Source organism: Kogia breviceps, chromosome 14 (assembly GCF_026419965.1).
Source record: "Kogia breviceps isolate mKogBre1 chromosome 14, mKogBre1 haplotype 1, whole genome shotgun sequence".
NCBI lineage: Eukaryota > Metazoa > Chordata > Mammalia > Artiodactyla > Physeteridae > Kogia > Kogia breviceps.
In genome coordinates, this window is record NC_081323.1 from 4,672,918 (window position 1) to 4,693,353 (window position 20,436).

Below are 20,436 nucleotides of genomic sequence, written 5' to 3' on the forward strand. Positions count from 1 at the left end.
AATAAGAACTGTTCAGGTGCATGAGGAGGTCAAACTAAATGCCAAACCCAGATGACCATCCATGTGAAGTTTTACTAGTCTCAGTGAGAAAGATCCCTGCTTCTGGGGTCAAAGCCTGATAACTTTCAATAAAATATGTAAAGTTTTAGAGAAGAAAAAAAAAACCCAATAATAAAGCCTGTAAGCAACTTTAAGGAAACCAGATTATTAGGTAGAAAAGACTCTGGATTGTCTTCCATGGGGTGAGAGTCACAGGAGCAAAGGCAATGATATTAGCTTTCATTTTTGATGTGTTATTCTGGCAACACGCTTTACAAGATTGTTGGTGTTTTGGCTTTGTTTTCTTTGTTTTTTGCATTTAAATTTGTAAGGTAAAATTCATTTAGAGAAGTGCAAAGATCTTAAGTTTGATAAAAGGTCTTAAGTTTTGGTAAAACAACAAACGTGTATGTATACAACCACGTAAACACCATCCCACTGAGATATAAAATGTTTGTATCAACATGGAAAGTTCCCTAATGATCCTCTTTTCATGCCCCCGCTTTATCCTTGAATATCCAAGTCTATTTTATTGATATTTACTGATATTGATATAACCACAATGGTTTTCTCTTGCTTAAGATCCACATAGAATGTCCTCTTCCATTCTCTTATTTTCAAGCAATCTCTGGGTTTACATTTAAGGTAATCCTTTTATAACCAGCACATTGTTAGATCCTGACTTTTGATCCAATCTGACCACCTCTGCCTTTTAAGTGGAATGTTTAGTTCCTTTACATTTAATGTACTTACCGATATATCTGGTTTTTACTAATATTAGGTCTACCATTTTGCTGTTTGCTTTATATTTGTTCCATTAAAAAAAAGAAAACCCTATTCTTTTCTTCCCTTCTTTTGCATTAACTAAATATTTTTTAGTACTCAATTTTAACTTATTAATTTGTCCATTGGCTTTTTAATTATACCTTCCTGTATTACTTTTTAAGTGGCTGCTCTTGTAACTACAATATACATTCCTCACAGTTGACTTAGAGTTTAAAATGCACCACCTCATGTAAAAGATCAGAACCTTGCAAGATTTTTTTTATCCCACTGTCCTTTGTGCTACTGTCAAATATTTTAAATCTATGTGATAACCCACACAATCCAATATTATAATTTTTGCATTAAATAGCCAGTAGTCTCTTAAATAAGAAGAAAAAAGACAGAATTTTATATTTACTGTTTCTAGTGGTTTTTATTTCTTCCTATGGATCTGAGTTACCTTCTGGTGTCATTTCCTCTAGCCTGAGAACCGTTCTGGGACCGCTGCTGCTAAATCCTCTCTGCTTTTCTTCTTCTAATGGTGTCATGACTTTGACTTCATATTTTAAAGATAATTTTGGCACTTGAAAGATACACTGCTCCACTGTCTCCTGGCCTCCACTGACTCTGTGGGAAGCTGGCCCTCATTCATACTGTTGTGTCCCGTACATAATGTGTCTATACTATTATCTCTGGCTGCTTTCAAGATCTGTGTCTTTAACTTTGGTTTTCAGCAGTTTGATTATGATGGAACTAGATGTGGTTTTCTTTGTACCTATGAGTGTGCTAAACTTTTGGATTTGTGAGTTGATATATCCCACCAAAATCTGGGAAATTTTCACCCATTATTTCTCAAAATATTTTTTCTTTCTGTCTCCTTCCCGTCTTTTTTACAACTTCTGGGTCTCAAGTTACACATATGTTAGACTGTTTGAATTTGTCCCTATGGTACTAAGGCTATGTTCCTATTTTTCCACTTTGTTCTTTTGTTTTGTCACTTACCCAGTGGACTTTTCATCTTAAATACTACAGTTTTCAGTTTTAGCATTTCCGTCTGATTATTAGTTGCCATTCTGTGTAAGATTCCCCATCTGTAGTTAAGTAGATTATGACTACTTTTCCTTTAAATCTTTGAACATTTCTAAGCCATCTGGTTTCCATTATCTTCTCTGAAGAGTGTTAAAACACTGGCTAATCACTCTGAGATTGGTTTTACACATGGTTAGGGTGGGTCTACTTGGGTCTCTACTCTTAAGACACGGCCCTTCAGAAGTTTCAAGGGAAGCCTAACATGTTTATCAATCCCCTCTAACACGGCAGGACTGGACTCCAAACTCTCCTTTTCCTGTGATGAGCAGCAGCCGAAATCTCTGCTCCGTCCTGTCACCCCTCCAGCTGTTGGTTTCTGTTGGGTCTCTTAGTGTCGCCCCTGTGCATTCACAATTTGGGGGTTAGGCAAAGCCTTGAAGGGAATTTACAAGCAGATTTTGGGGGCTTCCCTCCTTGTTGGATCCATCTTTTCTGGGATTTGCCTCCTTCTTTCCCAGCTGCTCTAGCAACCTTAAACTCTGTCCTCAAATACTGCAAGCTAAAAAGACGGCCTTTCTGCTGGAGTCCTAGCTACCCTGTGCTGCATGGTCTGGGGAGTGCCCTCTGGGGAAAAGCCATGAAAATGTGAGTCTCACTCAATGTCGTTCCCTTTTCAGTCCCCAAACTACGTCTGGTTGCTTGGCAGTACCTTCAGAGAGTTGTTTAATGTTTTGTCCAGAGTTTATACATAATCGTTCTCTGTGGGAGGGTTAGTCTGTTACAAGCCACTCCACCATTACTGACACTGAAACTCTTTCCATGTCCTTTTGGTGTAAAGAAAGAAGGTGGCAGCTTAAAAAGAGACTAAAACGACGTCCGCACAGCTCTGCTCCCAATCTGGCTCTAGATCAGGGGTTGGCAAACTTTTTCTGGAAGGGGCTAGGCAGTAAGCATTTTGGGCTTTGTGGGTCATATGATCTCTGTCGCAACTCCTCAGCTCTATTACGGAAGTGTGAAAGTAGCCATAGACACTATGTAAACAAATAAGCATGGCTGTGTTCTGATAAAACGGGAAGCAAGCTGGATTTGGCCTGTGGGCCACAGTGTGGACCCTGGCTCTAGATACTAAGCCACTACACGTTTTCCTGATTTCGGACACGAGAACAACTCCTATGTGGCTCCTGTGACAGTGGATGAGTCCGTGTCTTCCTGGTGCTTTGCCCTCTAGAAACAGTCATGAGGAGAAACCACAGTAAGATTCAGGACATAAATCTTCAAGGACTGGATGTACTGTCTATTAGACTTTGGTTAGAAGCTTTCTTTTACATGATCACAGACAGATGGCAAGTAACTGAAATGCTGCTGCTACAGTTATGGTGCATTTCTGATATGGACTTGAGGTGCATGTCTGAGCAGGGGCTGGGTCTGTCTCCATGCTTCTGCAGGAGTCCCTGTTAGTGAAGGGTGATTGGTGGGAAAAGGTCATTTAAAACAAATTCATTTAGGATAGCAAATAGGAATGAAAAGGTTTGACAAAGGCTCTATCTTGAGAAAAAAATTATGAAAACGAGTTTCATTTTATCTGATATTAGAAAAAACTTAGGTTTATTACTGCAACCAGGAGCTAGTTTCCTGAATGAACACTGAGTCAGAGTTGATCGATAACTTGACTGTGATTCTTTTGATAAAACCATATGCTGGCACAATATGATATCTATCTTTCATTTCATGTTTGCCTTTCCTAGTCCTGTCATAAAAAAGGAACTTTTACAAAATATGTGAGGACTCCCACAGTTTTCCCCAGGCCCCTCGACCTTCCGACACACAAATCATTACCTCCTGAAGCACTTCTGTCCTCATTCTGATCAGCAGTTTTCTCCTCACTTAATGTAACAAACTCCTTACCGTGCATGGCTTTGCATGACTTCTGTGGAGTTCCCCAAAATCACTTTCATTGACTTAATGAAATTACTTTGCAACCAACTGTGACTGGACCATCAGAAAGATGACCCATTGGTGAAAACGCGAGGGTCAACTGGGGAGGATGTCTGAATGGTCAGTCCATCATAAAGGGGTGCCATTTGACGATGACTTTTGGTTCCATAATGTCATTACTACAGAACTGAATAATAAATATGCAAATATCAGAAATGTATAATTTGAGGCATGCAATACTCACATGGTAAAACTAGGCAGAGGATCTGTTCCTCCTTACCTGTGCCAAAGTAGGGCTGACAATCAACTGATCTAAATCCACTGGCATCAGTACTGTGTGCCAGGGGCTTAGCGCACAGACATGAGGACAGTCCCTGCCCCCAAGGAGCTCACAGTCTAACAGAAGATAAACAAGTAAGGAAACGGGGGACAATCCCACGGATGTGGGCAATCGCAAAGACTGTTCAGGATCCGAAGAGATACACTAATGAGTTCAGCTGCTAACTGGCCCTCCCCATATCTGAGCATCAATCCCAGGTCAGGCTCTGTGCTGGGCCCTGGGAGTGCGAGCCCGTGGTCCCAGCTCTCACAGTTTACAGTCTGTGGGGACAGCCTGTCAGGAAGAGTGTGTAGACAGATATCTAATTACAACTTGGAATGAGGGTCCTGAGGCAAATGAATAAAGGGCAGTGATGGAGAATGAGCTGGGGTCATGCTTAGGTGCAGAGGGGTTGGGGAAAACTGTGAAGGTGTGGCGTTGAACTTGAGACGAAAAGGCTGGTAAGGACCCAGCTGGCCAGGCTCCGAGTGGAGGGAAGAGAGAGTTCCAGTACGAGAAACAGCGCGTGTGAAGGAAGGCCCGGTTCTGGAGAGTCTGAGGAACTGAGCGGAGGCGGCGGGCTAGAGCTCAGCGAGTGAGAGCATGGACGCCCCGGGAGGGCCCTGGAGAGCGGTGGAACAGGCCGTGCAGGGCCGTGCAGGGCTGTGCAGGCCAGTGGGCGGGGTGGGGTTCCCAGGAGAGGAGCTGTGGGCAGTTACTGAAGGGCAGTAAGTGGCAGGGTACAGTACTGAGTGGGGCTGGCAAGGGGGAAGGTAAGAAGACCAGTTAAAAGGTGAAAGGAATTCTCAGGTGAGAGTTAAAGCGGGCGGAGAGCAGAGAGCTGGCAGTGGAGACGGGGAGAACCGAGTGGAGCTGAGGTGCATTTAGAAGCCGGAGCTGTCGGGACACGCGGCCTTGCTGGCGTGGCAGGCCGACGGGGAGGGAGTCGAGGAGCGCCTCCGCGTTCACGCCTGAGCACAGCGGGCACGCGGCCATCTGAGAATGGCAGGGGTGGTGAGGAGAGCTCCCTGGGGTGACATGAGACGCGCGCTCTGAAGGCCGAGCACGCGTTCTCTAGGCTAACGGTGGGAGGGGGGTACTCTGAGCAGAGGGAACGGCAGGCCAAGGGTATGAGGCTGTGGACCGGCCATGCACACTGCAGAAGCCTATGCAGTTTGGTCTTGGAGGATGAATTGGTGGGAGGAGGTGAAGGTGGAGAGTCAGGCTGAGGTTGCCACGGTCGAGGCCCTGAAGGCCTGGACAAACGGGAAGGACAAGCTTACAGATGAGCCCTGGAGGATCCTCACAGCATTTCAAACAGTTTCTGATTAACTGTCAGATGTTTTGCTCTTCTTAAACCCTGTGATCTGGCAACAACCAGCTGGAGCGAGGGCTCGCTGCAGGCACCCCTCTCCTGAGGGTCTCCTCGGCGAGGGGCTCTGATGGGCGGGCCTTCCGGCCCGCCGGGCTCATCTACATTCCCTGCGGGAGCCCCTGGCTGGTTCAGTGATCTAGCTCCAGGTAGGGGTGAGGCAGATTTGCATCTCAGAGCAACTACTCCTGGTGCAGAATCAATTAGAAATGGGGAAACAAGAGGCATGCAGACCAGCTAATTACAAAACTTCACAGAATCCTGCTGTTGCGGTAGCAGCAAGAGAGAGGCATAAACCCTTGTGTTATTCTTTTTCCATGTTCTGGAAAGAAGAGATGTTATATATCACCATGTCTACCAGGACAGGCTCTGATTCAAAGCATAATGGAATCTATATCATAGCATGTGCTTTATAATGAGGGTTTTGCCGTGTCATCAAATATATGGGAGGGGGTAACCGAAACTTGGGATTCAGTGAAAGGGCACATGTATTTCTTGTACGCAGAGCCACGAGTTCGTGGCTAAAAGGCTAGATGCCAGGGCTGTGTCCATGGATGTACTCAGGAACACCGCGCGGCAAGCAGCCCTCTGAAGGACAGCAGAGTGATGGTTAGCCAACGCCTGTCCCCACTGGAGACGCACAGCCCAAACAGTGTAGGAACAGTGGGGACTGGAGACTCAGCAGATGCATCTAAGACGAGGAAATGGACACAGGGTGTGATATCCAGCATTAAAAAAACAGAAGAAATCAAACAGAGCAAACCGTAGACATTAAATCTGTACAAATGTATGCTGTCTACGTCTAGGACAACAGTAATGGTTTGCTGTGTTTTCCTCCACGTGTCTGTGATGATTCTTGGCAGGTTTTATACCATTCGTGGTATCTATGCCATCTCAGATAAGACTGTGAGGACAGACTATTTCTTTCTCCTGATCACTTCTGCTATAAGAGCTTAAGACAGCACTGTGCGTCCATCACATGTTCTTGTTTTGATAATACTGTTTGAAAACAAAATTAAACAGCAGCTGAATAATGGGGTAGCTGCCAGACACACCTCAGCAGGGAAATGAGACTCCTGGCCCAGAGGGAAAATGAGGTGGCAGCAGCGTCTGGTTCCCTCCCCGCCTTCCCACCCCATCCGATTTGGGCGGGCTTTGCCAAATGCCGTTCTGCGCGGTGACGCCGTGCTCCCGGCCCCAGCTCTGGTCCAGGCCCCTCCTGAGGCAGATGACCACCTTGGACAACTTCACCAACAGGCGTTTATTAAGCACCTACCGCGCGGCACTGTGTGAGCTCATCCATTTCACTGTAATCTCAAACTTTATACGCTGTAAAGTTCCCTCCTTAGCTTTTAAAAGGCGGCTACAGATGAGATGAGCTTAACTCTCCCTTTCTACCATGAATTCTTTTATATCTTCGCTATAGAGGAGATGGAGCCCCAAATTACACACAGTACTCTGAGCAGGGTTTTCTCAGGCCTCTTAGTCAATGTTTACTTGAAGACACTAAAAAGTATAAAAATGTCCTCCGTGCCCATATCACTTTCTCCGTCAGTAGACTCTGTCGTTCTAATTGAAAAGAAAAAGGCTGGCCCACGCAAACGGAAAGACGTGTCTCCAGCGCACAGAAGTGAGGTGAGTGACGTGAAATGACAGGAACCGGCGGTTTTGTTGGAGCTTTAATTTGGGCCTCAGAAAAACACATAGTGAATTAAAGAGTGACTTACTCGTTCTTGTCCAGCTGTATCCCAGATTAGGAATTTATGTAGCTCGTTCTGGTACTGGACAGTCTTGGTCATAAAAGATGCCCTATAAAGAGAGACCTAAATGATCAGAATACAATTATTTAAAGCAGGTCACCAGCCCCAGTTGGAAACACCACGCAGACTTCAGGCTGAAACTCCCGCTCCACACTATATCCTAACTGTTGTCCTCTCTGGAGTATTTACGAGATGCTCAGATGCTGGCTGCATATTCTGTGTCAAAATAAAGGGGCAGAGGCACATCTGCCCAGCACAAAGGAAGGGTTCTTTGGCTTGTGACTGCCTAAGCTCCATATCGAAAGAACCAAGAGATAATTTGATAATCCAGACATTAGCCTCCCTTGTAATATACAGAAGCTGTTCTTCAAAACGATGGCACCATGGGAAAACTTTTTTTTTTTTTTTGCGGTACGCGGGCCTCCCACTGCCGCGGCCTCTCCCGTTGTGGAGCACAGGCTCCGGACGCGCAGGCTCAGCGGCCACGGCTCACGGGCCCAGCCGCTCCGGACGCGCAGGCGCAGCGGCCACGGCTCACGGGCCCAGCCGCTCCGCGGCACGTGGGATCCTCCCGGACCGGGGCACGAACCCGCGTCCCCTGCATCGGCAGGCGGGCTCTCGACCACTGCGCCGCCAGGGAAGCCCCGTGGGAAAGCTTTTGTTAAGAACCTGTGTCCGGGAAATCAGTGCGCTTAAAGCATTAGGCCATTTAGGTTTGTCCTCAGCCATTCCTAAACCACATGGCCACACACAGAGCTAGTGTAATACTAGAGTTAATACAACTAAGATGCCAAACAAGAAGCAGGAAGACAACCAGTACGTCTGTGTTTCAGTAACAAAGCAGCCCCTTGGTGGTCCTGATGGGCCACATCAGGCCTCAGGGGCCGCCCCAGCCCTCCATGGGGAAAGGAATGCTGATGTGCAGGTCTTACTGCTCTCTGTGAGGCGCCACTCTGCCCAGGGGCCTTTGAAGGCAGGGGCTGGGGGGTCTCATGCTTTCTGGAGAATCTGTGAGGAGCTGTGGTGGCCCAGAAACATGCCTGGACCCTCTAGGGGCTCCTGGCTAAAGGTTCGGGAGTCCTGCCCTGGGCCTGTGCTCGGCTCCAATGCTACCCTCTACTCCCCATCTCACCCAGGAAGCTCCCTCCTGGGAAGCCCTTTCTCTCCCAGTCTCCTCAGTGCATCCGAGTCTGGCTCAAGAACCCAGAGATGATTATGTCTTCCTTCCCAATGAATAAGCCTTCTGGGGCCAAGGGTCAAGTTGTACTCTTGGAGTCATAGCCTAATCATCCTAATCAGGACAACCAACTCAATGGCTAGACATTTTCAAATATGCTGGATCTGAAATATCCTTGAGATTCAAGTAACAGATACATAATTTTCAAGAAAGTTCAAGCTGAAATCGATAGAATGACTTTCTGAAGTATTACTGAGCTTAGCTAAGTATCAGAATCCTAGTTTTAAAAACTGATACAATGAATTCCTAGTAATATCTATATAAATTTATGGTTTAGCAAGCAGCCACCAGAACAGTGACTGTGATGAGGAAGGGGGAGGGAGCCAGGAAGCAAGATCACATTTATTGGGCTGGGGCTACTTACTTGGTATCTCTTTAGGGGAAGTTTACCCCGTGCTGTCCTTCATAAAGTGCTTTAGGCACAGAAGGTGCTCAATAATTGCTTATCACGTCAAGAACTTCTGGCAACTCACCATGATTAAATCAAGATGTGCACCATGATTTCTCATTTTAGGAAAGATCTAAGCATTCAAAAAGCCGTATTTGGGCTTCCCTGGTGGCGCAGTGGTTGAGAATCCGCCTGCCGATGCAGGAGACACGGGTTCGTGCCCCGGTTCGGGAAGATCCCACATGCCGCGGAGCAACTGAGCCCGTGAGCCATGGCCGCTGGGCCTGCACGTCCGGAGCCTGTGCTCCGCAACGGGAGAGGCCACAACAGTGAGAGGCCCGCATACCGCAAAAAAAAAAAAAAAAAAAAAAAAAAAAAAAAAAAAAAAAAGCCGTATTTATTGTGAAGATTAAATGATATGATGTATGTGAAAGTGCTTTGCAAATTGTAAAGTACCATCCCTATGCAAAATACTATTACTATTGTTATTATTGTTATTTAAAGGCAGCTGCAGGAAATGTTTTAGTTTAGACTCTGCAATTAGTCCTAAGAGCTTGCAACTCAACTCTCCATCAATTATGGCTTGGTGTTAGATGTAAGAGTGACAACAGACACCAGGTAGAGGCCTGTTAACACAGCCAGTGCATCCAACACATCCATTTTGGCTGCTCAAAGAACAAGAGAAGAAATAAGCTTCAAGTAGAGAAAAAGCTGAGAAAGATATATACAACAATTAAAAGGAAATGTTTCATTATTAGATCTGAATTCACTGAAATCCAACCAACCTGCCAACCATTTCCCTTGTAACGAAAGCACAGATTCATTAATCAGACAGGAGGAAAAAAGACAAAATGGCAGCTGCAATGTAATGTAGGGATCTAAAAGGATTAAACCCAATTTCCTGTCTGCGACCCTAGGCCATCCTTCCACCTCTCCCCCATGGTCGCTCTCAAGACAACTCCTTCCCATCTGCACTGAGGTCTTGTCATGTCCAAAGCTCTCTACTTAGGTCTCCTTGGGTTTACACATCTGTTGGCCTCTTGTCCTTTTATCGCCAGCACCACTCGCCATACTGTGCCAGTTCTTTAGGAATCTCGCCTGTCCTTCTGTCTGAACCACCTGGAAAAGCCTCTCCCCCTGCTTCCTCTGCAGAGAAGTGGGGTGGCTGCCTTGCTGGAAGAAAGTCACAGAGCTGTGAGGACCAGCGTGAAGGCTGTCCTACTTCAGCTGAACCCACCCAGGCCTCTCATCCCACACAGCAACGACCCCACATCCTACGACTTTTGTCCGGCTCCCAGCCACTGCCCGAGACCCCCCCTCCCTGGGCAACAGCTTGCTTTGGCATTCTCAGAGAGGACAGAGGCTGTAAGCCCGAAGTTTCCCCTCATGTTCCCCCATCAACCCTCCCAACTTGAGAATAAACACATTTCCATTCACACCAGCTGTGATTTCCACTCTTCTGCCTCTGCTGAGTCAGAGGTGTCTTGTCTTTGATTCACACACCATCACTGCTCCCAGCACACCCTGCCTGGGCCACTGCGGTCACCGAACTGGTCTCCTCCTCCCAGACTCAAATCCTCCCAATTGCTCTGTTTCTACCTACATGCTGACTGTTCTTTTCCTTGAATGCTTTCTTCCCTGGCCAAATGCTCCTCAGGTTTTAGGTCTTAGCTCAGCTGCCAACAATCACAAAAATCTGTGTGGTCCACCCAAGCCAGGCAGCTCTGCACCCCAACTTCACCCTGCAACACACATCAACCCATTTTGTCTTCAGGGCATCTGCTACGAGGTCTGTATAATATCTGCCTGGCTTATTTATTTATCTATCTTTAAATTTACCTGTTCAACGCCTAACTCACCCATGAGAAATGTAAGCGCCACGAAGGTCGGGACCTTGCTGTACGTCTTTCTCTGTAATAGGCGTACCTTCCTCAGCCCCCTCCTTGCTATCCTGGAATTCTGACAAAGCATGTACCATGTTGCCATAAGCCACTTCGCCTTCCATGACGCCCACAGCTCCAGGGAGACTCGGCCCAGCACTCCCCAAAGCATAAAGTGAGAAGTGCTTCTGGAGCAGAGAGAGCTGAGATCAGAGGAGCCTTGGGGGCTCTTGAGCCAGGTGGGTGGCCTCTGGGGGTGGGGGTGGGAGCCACCAGCAGGGCTGACCACGCCCAGCGAAGTCCTCATGACCTGCTGCTGCTTGGCTGCCAGCTCTCACCTCCAGGCCAGCCAACAGGCACCGGGTGACAGCCAGGCGTCTTGAGCAGTGACCGACTCCCGAGTCCCTCCATAGCCCAGACTTCCAGAGCTATGCTAAGGAAGAGGCTGCGGCACTCACGGCTGAAGCAGGAGTGTCTCCCCAACCGCCGGGTCCCAGCTCAGGTGGCTGTGGCGTGACCACCACGCCTCCCTGTCCTCTCCTCCTTGAGCCCCCGTGACACCTCTTTACTGCAACAGATATCTCTGTTGATCTTTGAGAACCTGAGATCTTGGCCTGTCACACCTGTAAGGACATTTCCTCCCCTTCGGCAGTTGCATTTGGTGATTCTACACAGTGACGACACCCTGACTCGGGCCAAACAAGGCAGGGGGTGATGCCCACTGTCCCTCCCGGGTGGTCCCTGCGCGCTGGCCGGCCCTGGGCAGAAGGCCCCCCGCACGGCTCGCCAGAGTGAATCCTGCCCCACAGCTTTAGGCTTTCATCCGTGGGGGACGGCGCTTTTCTACATCTGGCCGCCTTCAGCTGGGCTCCACAGTCTAGACACTCCATCCCCATCTCACACGTGACACGGTGAAGATGGGGCTTATTTCCACTCCACTCCCACAACAGCCCCCAATTCCAAGTTCTCAATCAGAACACGGTGTCTGCCTTCCACGGAACAGACACTGGTCTGCAACTCTTCTTTGTCCTTTGTTACTTCCATCCACTCTGAGAGAAATATCTGGTTCTTCATTTTACATTTAATCTACATTTGAACCTCAACCCGAAATAAATTCATAAATTGGACCCTACTCTTCGGGCGGGACCACTACAATTTCTCCCTCCCATCATCACTCCAACTTCAGGATCACTCCTTTAACGTTCAAGTTAAATGATGCGGACGGTACGATGACTTCAATAGCTTGCTTTTTGAAAAACAGGCAATGGCTTCCTGCCATCCAAATGACACATTTTTATTTTCCAGCCTGCCATTTACTTGTCTGACAACCTTCTTCTTCACCGCTAAGCCACCTCTCCTCACTCTGCCTAGGCAGCTCTTATCACCACTTTAATCTAAGATCCCTACTAGCATTACTTCCTAGAGCTAGACTGCCTTGCATGTGCGTCTCCATTTTTCACGACATTCTAAAACGATGACTTTCACGGGCACCAAGTAGTCATGATCTTTGGTAGGAGCACGTGTTCCCAATGAACGTACCTGCTGCAAGGTGTTTTAAAAATGCCTCTCCTCTAACTGCAGAGTGCAGTAGACTTGTTCGGCTCTCTCAGAACACAGGTGTGCCCTGCATCACACTCCAGTACCTGCAAGCCCTTTCCTTGGAATGACACACGGATGCTGTCATCCCCATAATGGTATGTGGTGCCTTGTAAGGAAGGCTTTGAGTATCCACAACCTCAGCTCCTCGTGTAGGTTCCACAGTCACACGCATCTTTAAACTCTACCATTTCTCAGAGATCTAAGGTCTGACGTGCCATTTCGTACCACTCTGCACAGGGCTGTTGTCTAGGCAGCCCTGCCCACCTGAACCAGAGTGGTGGGTGCACACGAGACGGCTAGGCCACAGGTTCACGGTCACCTTAATCAAATTCTCTAGTACTTTCTACATTTTTGTCATTCTAAACACTTTTGCAAAAATATTTAAAATCAAGGAAAACATTATTTTAAACCTAAAGACAATTAGATTTGATAACAAAGAGTGTAGCCTAAGTTTCCTAAGTTTGTCCAGAATAACTTACACAACAGAAAAACCTTTCACAACATAAACAATAAAATTAACAACAACAGGGATGGACCTAGCTGCCCTGAGTGGTCATGATGGTCAGGCGTTCTTCTCGTCCTTCACGTATGTGACCCCGTTTAGCCCTTGCTGTTAGCCTCTGGGCTGGGTTCAAGTCGTCAGCACCATTTTGCAGACAAGGCATGGAGGGGTGGAGCGAGTGGGTGGCACAGCTGGGAACCTCAGCAGGCGGCCGGGCCCTGAGCCTGGCCTGGGAACCGCAGCACCGCAGGGCCGTCATGCACTGGGTGGTCGACTCCCTCAAACACATGCCTTCTTCTGCCCGGCAGGAAGCCTGGGCAGGCAGGATGGCTGCAAGCCCACCCCTGCCCTCAGGAGGCTCACAGGGAGAGGACTGGTCAGATGACAGATAATTATAAGGCAGATACTCAACGGGATACTGACGGATGGACAGAGAGTTGCGGGAGCACAAAGGTAAAGCCGCATCTGAGTTCCCAGGAGAAGGGTGACTCCACGTGTGCGAGGATGGATAACACCCCCCAAGAGGATGTCCACACCCCAACCCTAGAACCTGTGAATATGTTACTTTCCACGGCAAAAGGGGTCTTACAGACGGGATTAGGTTAAGAATCTTGCGATGGGGTGAGGATGCTGGATTATCCAGATGGGCCCAATGTAATCACAAGGGTCCTCAGAAGGAGACAAGGAGAAGCTGGAGCCAGAGAAGGTGATGTAAGATGCAAGTGGATACCAGGATAACGTGCCCTGAAGATGGGTGAAAGGCATCTTCCGGGGTGCTGCTCCCTTCCCCTGTGTGGTGAGGCGCTCTGCTGCATGGGAGCTTGCTCTCCAGAGGGTGCTGGGCTCGAAGTGGCCAAGGCCCCACCCCACTGGCCTGGTTTCCCAGGGTCCTCACGTGGGGGAGGAGAGCCATGCCCTGCTTCCTTTCCCACCCTTCTGGATTTGTAACTATTTTGCGTTCTTAACACCTGCCAATAAAGACTGTCTACGCTGAAAAAAAAGAAAGTACAAGGGAGAGCATCAGTGCCAGGTATGGGAGGCTGGAAGAAAGGCAGCCTCGAGAAGCTGCAAAAGGCAAGGAAGCCAATTCCCTCCTCAGAGCCTCTGGGGGGAACCAGCTCTGCCAATACCTTGACTTTAAGCCAGTGCAACTGATTTCAGACTTCTGACTTCCAGAACTATAAGACTATAAACTTGTGCTCTTGCAAGTGACATTTGCTATATGTTGTTACAGCAGCAATAGGAAACTAATACAGTAGGGAGGACTTCATGAGAAGAGCTGAAGTTGGAGCTGAACCCCGCTGAACCCTCCTTCAGGAGAGAGTTTGCCCAGCAGAGGTCCAGCAACAGGACCTAAGGCGGGGGGATCACATTCTATAAAGAGAAACAGCAGGAACAAAAGCACAGAATGGTGAACGTGCAAGACGCATCCAAGTGGTTCTGCAGAGTGAGCCTGGGTGGGGTGGGGTGGCCAGCACATTCAGGTAACCATAGAAGAGGCCCCAGGCAGGGCAGGGACAGATAAGTGGTGAAGGTCAACAAGACACTGCATCTTCACACCGATGAGTGTCTGCTCTGCGTGAGGCCCTGTTTCCTGTATGTCAGCATCTCCCGAAGGCCAGGGCCTCACTGTCACCATTTCTGCCATATCCATGTTCCATCTGTATTACTTACTATGAATATTGTAAAAAAATCATTCTATTTTTTTTTAACTTAAACTTCTCTGAGCAATAATATTGGTAAAATTAAAATCCCACAGGATTCATGGACCAGTTTATTTTTTCTAACAGACAATAAAATACTTAACAATATAAATTTAAAACATCTACCTGGGCACCATGTGAAGTCATTTGGAGGAGGATGTTTTGGGAAAGATGGCTGAAAGTGGGAGGAGCCCCTGAGGGGAGAGGAAGGCACAGTGTTATCAGACCTGTTTGAAAGCTGAATTCTGGAAGCAACAGGCCTTTGGGGTCCTTCTGCCAGATACCAAGCCCTTAATAACCCATGGATGAGTGAGATGGATGTCTATTTTTAAGGAACTTACAGGGCAGAAGTGGAAATGGATTTCTAGGCAAAACCTGGGGAATACTAAGCACCGTGAGAGCTTGGACCAGATGGAGGGGACGGGACACAAAAGGGAAACAGGGAAGGAAACGAGCTAGGAGGCCCTGAAATGATCCTGGAGAAAGACGGGGTAGGCTTGATGGGTAGGAAGGGACACTTTGAGGCTGATACCCCAAAGCCACAGGGGATGGACTGGTGAGAGGGGCAGTTCTGAGAAGTCTGAGGCAGAGGCTTCTGTCAGCTCAGGCAACTATGTGTGTGATGAGCTATTTCAGTCATTTCCAAACTGTTACTATATCATTAATTTTTGGAATGGGTAATACACTCATAGGCTTCATGACCCAGAATGTACAGAACAGGTATACTGGCCTGAAATGTCTCCCTCGCACCCCTCTCTCCCAGCTATTCAATTCCTCTCCCTGGAAACTATCTCATCCGTTTCTTAGGTTTCCTTTCAGATATACGTGCGGTTTATACAAGCATATGTGCATACAGTTTCCCCTGCATCCTCTTTTATTTATTAATCCAGATGGTAGAATATAGTACATATCTTTGATTTTTTTCACTCTACACTACACCTAGGAGGTCATCCAATATAAGTATATAAAGTTTTCTCAAGCTGGCCTTTTCCCCTTCATCATATTATATCAAGTGATTATGCTATAAATAATATAATCAGGCCCCTGCTAATCCACAACGCTGCAATGACTAAACTTGTATAGTTACTAACCTTGTTGTTTGGAACTTCTGTGAGTTTATCTGAAGGATAAAGTCCTAGAAGTAGAATTTCTGGGCAAGGGTCTGAGACAACAGCATTCTCACTAAGAGTGCATGCAGGCTTTTCAGCCAGACTATCCAGCTCTGTTTATAAGTTTTGCCACCAAATGGGCAAGTCAATTAACCTCTCTTTGCCTCAGTTCTCTCATTTGAAAACTAGGAATACCTCCAGTACCTATAACACAGGGCTTTAAAGCGTTTTATATATATAAATATATATGTATATTTTACTGAAGTATAACTAACAAACAATAAAATGAAGCATAGGGTTTGACGTTTCATATTCTCGTGTAACTATTGCCGCAAACAAGATAAAGAACATTTCTATAACCCCCAAAGTTTCCTTAGTTAAGGAAACTTTGCCCATTTCTAGTTAAGTCTTGTACCCACCCCAGGCAAAACTTTTTGACTCCTACTTCATAGCTTAGTTTTTTTTTTTTTTTTTTTTTTTGTGGTATGCAGGCCTCTCACTGCTGTGGCCTCTCCAGTTGCGGAGCACAGGCTCCAGACGCCCAGGCTCAGCGGCCACGGCTCACGGGCCCAGCCGCTCCGCGGCATGTGGGATCTTCCCGGACAGGGCACGAACCTGTGTCCCCTGCATCGGCAGGCGGATTCTCAACCACTGCGCCACCAGGGAAGCCCCATAGCTTAGTTTTGATTGTCCTTGGAGTTCATATAAAGTATATACTCTTGTGTCTAGCATCTTTCATTTAATGACATTTTTGAAAGGAATCTATATTACTTGATAGCTAATTCTTGTTTTATTGCTGTATGGTATTCCATTGTATGAATATATCAGACTTTGCCCATCATTATGTCGAGGGATATTTGGGTTGTTTCAAGCTTTTGGCTATTATGAATAAGGTATTTTTTTACAAGTCTTTCTCTAAACATATATTTTAATTTCTCTTGGGTGAATACCTAAGGGTAGAAGTGCTGAGTCATAAGTTAGATGTACGTTTAACTTAATACAAAAATAGAGCACAGTCCTCCAAAGCAGTGACGCTATTTCCTACCAGCCTCAGAAATGTATCCCGTTCTAGCTGCTCCACATTCTCACCAGCATTTTGGCTGTTATGCTTTAATGTCAGCCATGCCTTATGACAAGGCTGGATGTCCACTCTCACCACTTGTATTCGACACTGTATTGGAGGACTGAGTCAATACAATAAGGGAAAAAAACCCACCAAGACTGTAAAAACAGTAAAACTGTCACAGAGACCATATTTATAGACATCAATATAGTGTATGTAGAAATGCACAATGCCCTGTGGAGTCTATAAAATATGTAAATGCTAGAAATAAGAAAACTGACATTCAATGTAATTATTTCCATGACTGGTTTTAAGTTTCTCATTTTGGCATTTGTTTGTTGTTTCTCTGCTCCTCCTTTTCTGCCTTCTTTTGGATAAATCACACTTTTCTCTGTATTCTATTTTTTCTCTTGTATCGACTTTTTAGCAATACCCCTTTGTGTGTGCCTATTTTTTCCAAAGTTTCTCTAGAGGTAACAATATGAATCTTTAAATTTCAGTCTATTTCCACATAATATGGTGCTACTTCATGAACAATGGAAGATATACAACAAACTAATTTCAGGTATTCCTCTCCCACCCATTGTGCTCAGTTGCCTTATATTTAGCTTCTTCAAATGTTATAAACAAAGTAATACAATTGTTATTTTTGTTTTAAAAGCCAACAGTTTTCTTAGAATTTCATTTAGTATCTTTCATGATATGGGTCTGCTGTAGGCAAATTCTCTCAGCTTTTGCCTGCGAATATCTTTAATTCACCTTCACTTTTGAAGAAAATTTTTGCTGGATATAGAATTCACGCTTGGCAGGTCCCTGCCCCACCTTTATTTACTGTGTTGAAGATGCCATGTCATTATCTTCTGACCTCCAGTGTTTGTTTAGAAGTCGGTGACAATTCTTATCGGTATCCAATGTGTTTTTCAGTATCTAATGTGTTTTTTAATGCCCTTCTGATTGCTTTTAAGATCAACTCTTTTGTATTTATTCTGATTGGCATTTGGAGATATTCTTGGATTTGTGTATTGATCACTTTCATCAGTTTTGGAACGTTCTTGTCCTTTATGTCTTGAATTATATGTTTGTGCCATTCCTTTTCTCCTTTCTTTCTGGGATGCCAATGATGTGTATGTGAGTGTGGCATAATAAGAAATATATATTTGGTCTTTGTTCCCAGGTTCTGACACAGGGCTCTTAAATCTCTTGGAATATCCTGAGAGGAATGTCTTTTGTTCAGATGAGGTAAATCCTGGCAGTTCCCTAGATAGCTCCAGATTGCTCCAGATTGTGGGGTGGGAGGGTGGGTTGCCAGAAAGACCAGATCTTGATAAGGGGGTTGGAACTTTCAGCCCTACTCTCCATCCTCTGCGGAGGAGGAGCTGGAGACTGAGTTAATCTCAATGGCCAATGATTTAGTCAGTCATGCCTAGCAATTGAGCCTCCATAAAAAGTCCTTAACAATGGGGTTTGAAGAGTTTCTGGATTGGTGGCATACCTGCAACTCCAAAGGACAGAAGCTCCTGTACTTGGGACCCTTCCAGCACTACAGACCTCTTTGTCTCACTCTTCATTTGTATACTTTATAATAAACTAGTAAATGTAAGTAAAGTATGTTCCCGAGTTCTGTGAGCTATTCTAACAAACTATCAAACCTCAAAGGGGTGGAGGGGTATGTGTGCATGTGGGGGAAGTCTCAACTTTGTAGCCAAGTCAGACAGAAGTGTGGGTGCCCTGGGCACGTGACACTGGTGACTGGCACCGGGAGATCCAGCAGTCTCGTGGGACTGAGCTATGAACCTGTGGAGTCTGACACAACTCTGGGGAGGTAGTGTCAGAAACGAACTGGACTGAAGGATGTCCAGTGGTTGTCTGGAGAGTTAATTGTTGGTGTGGAAAAAACCCACACATTTGGTGGAAGAGGTGTCATGAGTAAAAATAGTTAACAGTGAAACTGCCGTGATATTGTCCTACAGATTTCAGATGTCCTTTTGTTGTTGTTGTTAACTCTTTTCTTCCCCTTGTGGTTCAGTCTACTGGCCTGACTTTAAATACAAATTTTATTAGATCAGCTTAATGGCTGACCGGCCACAGCAGAGGAGGGATCAGCAAACATGATCAAGATTTTAAGGAGTTCTCTTGGCCTTCCAGTTCCCTGCCTGGATCCCTGTGCCCTGGCTGCTGTCACCCTATGTCCAGTGAAGGCGGGGACTCCCTCAGAGATGTTTCTCTGGGCTCACCAGCTGCCTCAAGTCTCCACAGTTAACAGTCTGAGGGCCCCGTCTACGGCAGCTTCTCCCTGGCCCTGTCTCTGCAGGGAAGGACAGCAGCCATGGATCACTTCTCTCTTGTGAGTGGCTTGTCACTTTCTGAAGTTTAGTTCATTTAGGTTTCTTTGTGAGCTCACATGACTAATGGGCTTTAAAAAATTTATCTTGCTGGTTTGGTTTTTTTTTGGATGAGAATTTTGTGACTTTTTATATCTGGATTATAAGCACACAGGGTTGTTTTAAGGATTAAGTTATCGTATTTAAAATATAAAATATGAGCAACATTATCACTACAACTTGGAGCTTGTAGTGGTTGTATCAATTCACACTCAGTGGTGGACACACTGACAAGGAGGATGAGGTCTTTGGGATGAAAGGTGGAGAGAGGAGTTCAGGGGCAGATATGTGGTGTCCCAGGTGTGTCTGCAGTGACACAGCAGTCATCTGCAGTCGCTGGAGAAAGGTGGCCCTCAAGGCTGTGAGTGTGAATGAAATCACCTGGGAAGACCCAGGGCCATGGCAGAAATCTTCCCTGCTTCCACATTTTAGGGGTGGACACCAAGGCCAAGAAACAGAAAAAGCAGGACTATCCCAAGAGGTAGGAAGGAGGAGAATCAGAACTGTATCCCAGGGACTTCCCTGGTGGCACGGTGGTTAAGAATCTGCCTGCCAATGCAGGGGACACAGGTTCGAGCCCTGGTCCAGGAAGATCCCACATACTGTGGAGTAACTAAGCCCATGTGCCACAACTACTGACCCTGCACCCTACAGCCCGCGAGCCACAACTACTGAGCCCGTGTGCCCTAACTACTGAAGCCTGCGTGCCTAGAGCCCGTGCTCCACAACAAGAGAAGCCACTGCAATGAGAAACCTGCACACCGCAATGAAGAGTAGCCCCCGCTTGCCACAACTAGAGAAAGTCTGTGCATAGCAACGAAGACCCAATGCAGCCAAAATAAATAAATAAACAAACAAATAAATAAACTGAACCCTGGCCTCAGAGCCTTTGCACTTTCTTAAAAAAAAAAAAAAAAGAACTGTATCCCAGGTAACAAGAGGCTTTGCAGAAAAAAAAAAAAAAAGAATGCTAGGAACTTCTAGAGAGGAGAAATACAATAAAATGGATTATACTTGGCCATTTACAAGTTGATGTTAAACTCTGCAACAGTGGTTTCAGTGGAATAATAGGGCAGATGCCGATAAGAGGAGGATCTGAAATGAATCAGAGATTGGTGAATAGAGATGATGACGGTATACAATTGTAAAAATCTTATAATTAAAGAACAATCTTTTTTTTTTTTTTTTTTTTACTGAGCACATAACTAAGGGCTAGGCACTAGGGATACATCTGTAGTCACTCTGGATAAGGTTCCTCTTCTCATAGAACTATGGAGTGGTGGGGTCAGACAATAAGTAAGTAAATAGATAAATGATAATAGATTTTAATATTTACTCTGAAGATAACAAAACAT

The 20,436-nt window shown here is 46.1% G+C and overlaps 1 protein-coding gene across 6 annotated transcripts in view; it reads right to left on the minus strand.

The window, feature by feature from the left end:
• RAB22A (RAB22A, member RAS oncogene family) overlaps positions 1–20,436 on the minus strand; it is a 55,133-nt gene that overhangs the window by 15,172 nt on the left and 19,525 nt on the right. For all 6 annotated transcript variants that reach the window (XR_010836298.1, XR_010836297.1, XR_010836296.1 and 3 more), the window contains exon 3: positions 7,187–7,268. Coding sequence is in view for 3 of the 6 variants with exons in the window: in XM_067011892.1 (XP_066867993.1) it covers positions 7,187–7,268 (82 nt within the window). In the remaining 3 variants the exon portion in view is untranslated. The remainder of the gene's footprint in view (positions 1–7,186; positions 7,269–20,436) is intronic.